At 41.1% G+C, this 8,145-nt stretch overlaps 1 protein-coding gene across 4 annotated transcripts in view; it reads left to right on the plus strand.

Annotated features, from left to right (window-relative positions):
• Nucleotides 1-546: 546 nt before the first annotated feature.
• The window catches only part of KIAA1549 (KIAA1549 ortholog), a 76,256-nt gene continuing 68,657 nt past the window's right edge, over nt 547-8,145 (plus strand). For 2 of the 4 annotated variants that reach the window (XM_017739990.1, XM_017739987.1), the window contains exons 1-2: nt 548-3,257; nt 4,752-4,840. In XM_017739990.1, coding sequence (XP_017595479.1) covers nt 620-3,257; nt 4,752-4,840 — 2,727 coding nt within the window. In that variant the 5' untranslated portion in view covers nt 548-619. Of the gene's footprint in view, nt 3,258-4,751; nt 4,841-8,145 lie in introns of all 4 variants that reach the window. The other 2 variants (XM_017739989.1, XM_017739988.1) reach the window with 2 other exon arrangements.

The following is an 8,145-nucleotide window of genomic DNA, read 5'->3' on the forward strand; positions in this document are numbered from 1 at the left end:
TTTTCCCTATGGAAAAGGGAATACCTCTTCATCTCTTGTATCACTTACTTCTGATACGAGAGGGAGGATCTGGTCCGTGAAACAGAGTAGATCTTCTAGTGACCTTAATACTAAGAAATAATAAAATCAGAGGAAATGAAGTTATACTAAAGGAAAGCAAAACACCTAAAATTATGTAAGATTTTCCCCTGCATTGTTCCTTGTTACCCTTTCTGGTGTGTTTGCTTTGTGAGACCATTAGCTGCTATGCACTGTAGCCTTGCACAGGTAAGAGGGAGCCACTTTCTGCTCTTCCACGGGGCTCACTAGAGTCCTGCTGTAGAGAGATGCGTCAGTGCAGCGAGAGGAGCTTTTGTTGTCCTGCTCATTTCCCAGGAATGAAGACTTCACAAGAAATCTTACTATTTATGCTGACTTGCTTGTGGAGGTTTGTTACTTACTGGGATGCTTTGTCTTCACCCTTGAATTCTGGGCGTTGTCTCCAGAAATACTCTGTGTGAGGTTTGCTCATAGTGATCTTACTACTTGTGTTGATCTGTTGTGTTTTGGCTTTTGTTTTTCTCTCCCTCTTAATTTAGATGAGAGATCCTTGGAACAGCAGAATTTTTCCTTTTTCTCAATGGTGCATGAAAGCATATCAGGCAGCAGGACACGAACAGCCTTAGCAAAAAGTACTTTGGAGTCCCAAGAAAGTAATTTGCTTCAAACAGTTTTATCATCAGTTGCTACTTCCTTTGATGGGACTTTACTTAGCCAAGAAGAAACAGCCAGGATTTCAGAAGGGAGAAGTACGCCGTTGGTAGATGTCTATGTAACGAGCAGTGAGGCATTCCTAAGTGATGATGAATTTATTAGCTCCTTTTCAAAGGCACAGTGGACTCCTCCAGTGAAGTCTTTTGCAGTTTTAGCAGATCATCACTCAGTTAATACAGTAGAGCCATCAAGAGAAATGTTAGAAACTGTGTTGCTAACACCTTCATTATCTGTCCTTTCTTCACCGTATGATATCTCAGAAACAGCACAGCAGAAGACTCCGTTGAGTGCTGTCCCTGAACGCAGCTACACTCTTATGGAACTAAAGCCTTTTGTACCAGATCGTGAAATGCTAACAGCAAGCAGAGACTTGCTGTTGTACCCTCCAAATACAGCTGTTCCTTTCACTTCCATTCCTTCAGAGATGGGACTTGTGGCACAGGAAAACATTACTGCAAGTTTAACAGCTCTGCCTTTTGGGGCTGCCTCAGAGGGACTGCCTCTTCATCTCAAGCTGCTGGGTGAAACCAGCCCTGGGGCCCCAGATGCCACAGCACAACATGCAGACCTGTATGGTGATGTTTACACCCATGTGAGTAGCAGGGCAGCAGAATCTCTCGATCGAAGGACCTACTCCCCTCCAAGCATTCCGTGGGCCACGCCAGCTTCAGCAGCCCGTGCTGAGCCTGCTTTTTCTCCTATTAGTCTTCCACTTGTGTCTTTCCCTCTTGACTCAGCTGCCATTTCCGTGAACTCTAATACAGTTCTTAATGCCAGCGTGTTTACACGTGAGTTCTCCACTGCAGCACCAAATTTGCCTGCTGGTTCAGAAATACTAAGTCAATCAGAGCTTGTCAGTGAGCTCAAGAGTCCAGTGCCTTACACAAGATCGTACAGTTACTGTCTGTATTGTGACTCAGTGTCACTTCTGCCAGAAACAGGCTTTTCCCCAGAACATGATGTGGGCTCAGGCGATTATGTTGAAACTTTGACCATCAAAGCCTCTGAAGTACAAGGCATAACTCCATTTACAACTATAATTACTGACGGGTATGAATTAGAGGAACCTACACCTGAGATTTTTGATACTTCTTTTCCATCAAGACCAGTTGTTTCACTTTCTTCAAGATTCGCAGAGATCCCTGATTCAAGCATGTTTTTAATAAGCACTACAGACACTAGAACACCTATAACAATAACTCCTTCCTACCATCAGCTCCCTGGGGAAACGTCACTGAACATCTCTGTTTCCCAGACCCTTCCTGTTCTGGAAACAATTTCTTTGACTCCTAGCACTCATGTAGAACCTCCTGGTGCCACCACTGTTCTGTTGGACTCTACCATCATCCAGAGTGAGCCAGTAGCATCGTTTGCAATCAGTAGGACAACTTTGCTGGAATTGCCAGAATTAATGCCGTCAGAATCTGTGGTTTTGCTTGGCAAGACATCTACAAGGGATGACCTGTCTTTAAATATTTCAGATTTTCCATCCAATCTTTTATCAACACCATTTCTTATTGAATCTAGCTACTTGTCTTTATCACTGACCATGCTAAATTCTTACTCTGTCATGCAGAGTGATTTATCAACACTCTTACCTCAGACCTTGTTGACTGGGACATCAGTACTTTCTCTGGATGTTACCAGCTGGGACTTAGCTACCGCTGTCAGCTCTGCCACTGACACCGAGGTTTCTCAGTTACATCTTGGCTCAACATCATACTTTTATTCAAATGCATCATCCCTTCCAGATGAACAGGTTCCTGAAATAATGCCATCATCAGATTTTCACTCGGAGTCATCCATGTTTCTGGAAGCATCCTCGGTACTGCCAGCGGGCTCTGAAGTTGTGTTTACCTCAGCTGCCACAGGAGCTACCTCTCAGTTGGAGCCTTCACTCTCCACCTCTCACTCTGTGGTTCCTACCCTGGTGCTGCCCACTTCCGACACCCAGTCTGTTACCAGCAGCATCTTGCTCAGTGAAACAAATCTGATCTCTTCGTTTACTACCTTTCCAGCAACTCCTGTCTTAAACATATCTTCATCTCTACTTTCAACTGCTCTGGGTTCTGATGAGGATATTGGTGCTACAGTTAACCCCACGCTGCTTTTAACATCTGGCAGCAAGGGCAGCATCCCCACAGCCTTTCCTCCCACAGACCCTGGCAATCTCACGTCAGATGCCGACACCATCAGCGTGATGCCCTTTCCTACAGCATCTCTGTCTGTGACCTCGTCGTTTGCTCCCACACAATTTCCTCCGACTGCTAGCCCTCCTCCTGGATATGAACTTCCATCAGGAAGCAGTGTAACTGCTGGTGCTGATGCATCAGCTCCTTCCACCACTGTCACCAGTGCTACAGGCAGCCCGGGGACATTCTCCTCCACCCCTCTGAGGACCACTACTCTGTCTGAAGTGGTGGTTGTAACCTCTGCCATGACTACTACCAGGCAGCCATATGTCTGCGACATCACTGTTCCTGACGCCTACTTAGTCACTGCGGGTAAGATATTCCCAACACTTTCATTTTGTTTTTCAGAAGCCACTGTAATATGACCCCCTAGCTGAATTGCAGATTTTGAATTAACTAAGTGAACCTTTCAGAGAAACACAGCGTAAATTTAGACAAAGAGCTGTAAAAGCACTGGTTTATCATTTACTGCTAAAAATAATAGCATTCACTTGAACAAAGTCCATTGTGATAGGAAGTTACAAATACATTACACTGCACAGAGAATGAAATTGTCTTCTAAAATTGCTGATGTATGCATACAAGTGTGCTGAGTTAGAGGCAGCTTTATCATTTCATCGGTTGTAAATGAATGTTCCTGTCATGGGACTGTTCTGCCAAACTGTTTAATGTTCTGACTGAGTAAGTTCCTCCTTTCAGTTGTTGCTGCTGTTTATTAAATAAACACCTGCATGTGAGGTAATGTTGTAATATGTAAGAGCAGAATTGGTTTAAAAAACTTTTGGGTTTCGCTACCATTTTTATAATTTTACCGTACTAGCCTATGTTTGTATCTTACCTCCTCCCATACTTACCTTCAATTGGATTTGGTGTGTTTGTAACCAGAAAAAGTGACATTAGTGTGTTTCAAAATTAATTGTCTTAGCATCTGTGTTTGCTTTTCTGGTGTTTTCCTGCCTTTTCCTAGCTTGTTAACAAAACAATACCAGCAAACTAATCCAAGGCAGCTGCAGAAGTGTTGCATTTTCATGGTGAGCAATACTTTTTACCCTTAAGATTTAGTAGTAAGAAATAAAGCAGAATGAGCATAATCTCATCCTCCAGATATGCAGGTGATCTAGCTATGCTAGTGATGAGGAAGACTTTTTTTAAAGGTGTGATTTGACTAGTTTTGTAGGCAAGTTACTGATGGAAAGTAAATGCAGGATGACAACATGATGCTGTTCAGTTGTTTGCTTAACCCACAGTCACGGTGTCAATTGTGACTGTAACAGACATGACATCCATTGGGATGTGGGGATTTTAAAGCTCTTTCTTACTCTGTGGATTTCCCTTTCATTAATTAATGTCATGTTTGTTTACTTTTTATTTAAGAGAAAAGTAGATGCATATTTTCTGTGGCTTTTTTCTGACCTTATCTGCATTCCATGCATTGCCTACAAAACTTTTAATTGTGTTGTGATAGCAGGCTCACTCACAAGTCAGACCGAATATGCTGCTACTTTCCCGTTTGAATGCATCAGTGGCTCTTTAAAAGTTTCATTTATCAGAGTGCTAAAGACATTAGCTATGGAAAAGCAAAACAAGAGAAAGGAAATAAACTTATAGTTCCTTAAACTTTACAGACAGTCACTTTCTGGGATACAGTCACACCTTTACCCGTGTCCTTGTTGTTCATCTTACCTGTTTGATGCAGCTGATCTCTGTGCCTGCTTTTTCATGCACTGCACAATTGAAAATGCAACTTTGAATCAAAACCCAAGAGATGAAGCTAAAGTGTATTTTCTGACTGACATTAATTTCTAGTGCTGGCCCGAAGAGCTGTTCTACGAAATGTCAGTGAATCCATCAGACAAGTGCTCAGAGTTCAGTTCAGGAGATCAGTGGAGCTAGAGGTAAGTGATATGAAGAGTGTACAAGTACTCTTTGATCAATGTAATACAATAGTGGGTTTAGTTCACAAGCTAAAATAGTAATTCAAACAGTCCATAGATACTGTATGAGAGACAGCTTTATTTTAACTTAAATGTTAGTCGTGTTTTTTTAAAATGTGAACATGATGTCAACTTTTTTGCTTTTAGAATGCCATAATTTTCTAGGACAGACATTTCTTGGTTTTGCCAGAGGTGAGCAAGAAGTGTCCAGACTCTACTGCTCACCTCCTTTGGCTGGTGAATTGAAACTGAAGAACTTTTACCCTTCAGAATACCTGTTAAACAGGTCTGTTTGTTCTGTTAGCTGATTACATACTTAGCACTTTAAACAAAATGAAACCTTCTCCCCAGCCTTGTGCTGTTTTATGTTTTAAGTGAGACCATCAACACTTGCAGGCGAGGTGGTGGAATCCCAAATGCCTGATTTGGCAGGGGAAAAATCCAGGTGTGCAACAGTAAGACATTATTTTTGAGACTTCAGGTAGATGTAACTCCTGTCCTTACCCCCCTCACAGGAATAGCTGTACTCTTGGGTTTTTCTGAAAGCTTTCTCTGCTTTGATATTCAAGGAATCATCTTTGAACAGTATTTCAGTATTGTTTTCTAACTTCCAAGTGATGGTCTAGTTGAGACAAGGGTTAAAGGCTCTGTTCTCCACCTCTGTCTCAAACCCTCTGTCTGAGAGGAAGAGACTGTAGGGGTAGTTTGGGGGCACTCTTGTTGTACAATCAGATACTTCAGTGGTGAGGAAATACTTAAATGGAATTACTGGTGTAGATGAGGTTCAGCTGCACTTGCAGTTCTGCATGTCTGTATTCATGTAGCTGTCATAGCCCAGCACCAAATGATCTTTTCTAAGTCAGTGATCTCATTTTCATTATGTAGTTAACTCAAGTAGCAGTTTGTTGAACATAACTTGCATTTCTCCATGCACAGAATTGCTTGGTGCCTTTAACTTTGGCATCTCCCATGATCACTGCCCTCGGTAATTAATTAAACAGCTTCTGTCTGATGTTTGAGGAGATACATCTCTACTACTCAGTCAAGATAGGAGTGTTACAAATTCCTGCCAAACTTCAGCTACAGTTAGCTGCCTCTGTAAATTATGTGTAGTTTATGTCCTTGTAGCAACACCTGCTCATGAGCTACTTAGATTTTTTTATATATAAGAGATTTTTCTACTGGTTTGTAATTATACCTTCAGTTCGTGCAAACTGGAATAGTCAAGAAGTCAGATGTTCATAATGATAGAAACACAATTTTCAGTGACCTTACAGAGCTTAGTAATACAGGAGTGCTTACCTTCTTAATCCAGCAGTAAGACAAAATCTGTTGCTGAATGTTTGAAGGCTAATTGGAACAAATTTGATATCTTGCTTTATATTTTTTCCCTTTAACTTCTTGCCTTTCAGGCCTACTATTGCCTTGTAAAGCTCTCAATAGGAGAAGGCTTTTAGAAGTCCTAAGGCTTCTCAGAAGTAACTGTTTTTATAAATAATGCGACTAGTCCAGCTTCATTCTTTGAAAAATCTTTTTTATCAAAAGGAAAGACATCTTTGCTGAATCAGTCTTGCTATTCTAGAATGCTGCTATCATATGGGTTATGCACTAAAAATAATCACTAGCAAATATGTTTTCACCTCTAACTGTGGAATACTTACAAAACTGTTAATTTGAAAAAGAGCTGTCTATAATAGCATGTTGAGTGGTGATGTAATGCAATATTTTAAACAGAATTTCTCTATCTCACTAAACTTAAATAATCAAACAGTTGTGTTGAAAGTACCCAGAAACAATGTGTGTGTTTGCAAGTTACGGTAAAGCAGTGCACTTCTCTAAGCTGCTTTTTTACTGTGTCTCTTATTACAGCTCACAGATGTTCCCTCGCTGTGATGTAATGTACAGTAAATCAGGAGACAGTCCAGTTAAATTTAACTTCATAGTAATGTATGCTTTAAAAACAAAATCCATGGCAGTGATGGCTATAACTGCTGCTCACTTTAAATAGGAAGCAAGTTTAGCAGTGAAAGGAGGATTAAAACATTTTTTGCCCTCAACTTTTTCAGTTGAAACTTTAGTCTGCTACTTTATTATTTCAAACATAGTGAGTTGCTGAAGTGGAAAAAAGAGGAGGCAGAATCCTGCCAAATGAAAAAAAACTTCTGGCAGTTTTTTCCCTAGAAAAATCTTTACAGCAAAGTCAGAATAATGAAAAATATCAGATTTTTTTCTAGTTAGTCTCAACATACTGCATCTGCAAAAGAATAAGACCCCATTGTCTGAGTAAGAGTAATTTTAGTCAACTTTCTGTAAGGTAAAGCTTATGACACTTGGGTAAGATCTGTTAGACAACGTTCTCTTGACTTGACTTGCACTGGGGTGAGAAATAAAATAGTGTTGGCAGTGACTCACTGCCAGGACCCCTGGTGCCATTAAGTTCATGCCAACAGGAAACAGGTTTTTGCCAGCCTCATTTGTGCTTGGAAATTTTATCATGCATTTTAGCATTTTTACCGTAGCCACTTTGTTGTTGTATTTAATGTGGTTTTGGGGGTGTGTCCTTGACCTACCAGTTCCTGTAATCCCAAATCAGTGAACTCTGCCTCCAAAGTAAGGAGTTCTCATCATTGCCAGGTAAATGCTTCTTTCAAAGATGCCACCTTGTGGTCTTGCACTGGCTTCATCGCCGCTTCACCACTGCTGAAGTTCTGGCTGGTACCGTGGAGGTGTGTAAAACCAGTGAGAACTGTTGCCTTAAGATCCTAAAGTGCATAGAAGCAGAAGCTTTCTTTCATTTTTAAGACATGTGAGCCTTTGTAGTCCGTCTTCAGGAAGTTAAACACCCTCTGCAGGCTTTTTATAGGATTCTTAATAAGGTGGTAGTGAGGAGATCAGTTGTTGATGCTTTCTGCCAGATGTTTACACAGCATAATACAGTGGAGTGTAGGCATGGCTTAGGTTGTGGTAAAGGTGCATCTGGTCAAGTATTTTAGCAGACAGTAATCACTAGCAAATGCTTAGGAAACCTTGTAAGGGACAGAGAAATGATACCGTGATGCTTTTCCTAAATACTCTTCTAGCCTCTAGTGAACTGAGGCTTAAAAACTTTCTGTACTGGATGTGCTTTCTCTTGTGAGGGTAGCTTGGAATGAGGTAGGTTGTGTTCTGGAAACAGCAGAGTTGGGTTAGTCATTGCACTTTGGAGCAGGGATAGCTTAACTCGAGGTGGTGTTAGGAGTTCTGCGCTTCTACTAAAGCCATTCCTG

The sequence above is a fragment of the Corvus brachyrhynchos genome, unplaced genomic scaffold (genome assembly GCF_000691975.1).
Source record: "Corvus brachyrhynchos isolate BGI_N302 unplaced genomic scaffold, ASM69197v1 scaffold27, whole genome shotgun sequence".
In the NCBI taxonomy this organism is placed as follows: domain Eukaryota; kingdom Metazoa; phylum Chordata; class Aves; order Passeriformes; family Corvidae; genus Corvus; species Corvus brachyrhynchos.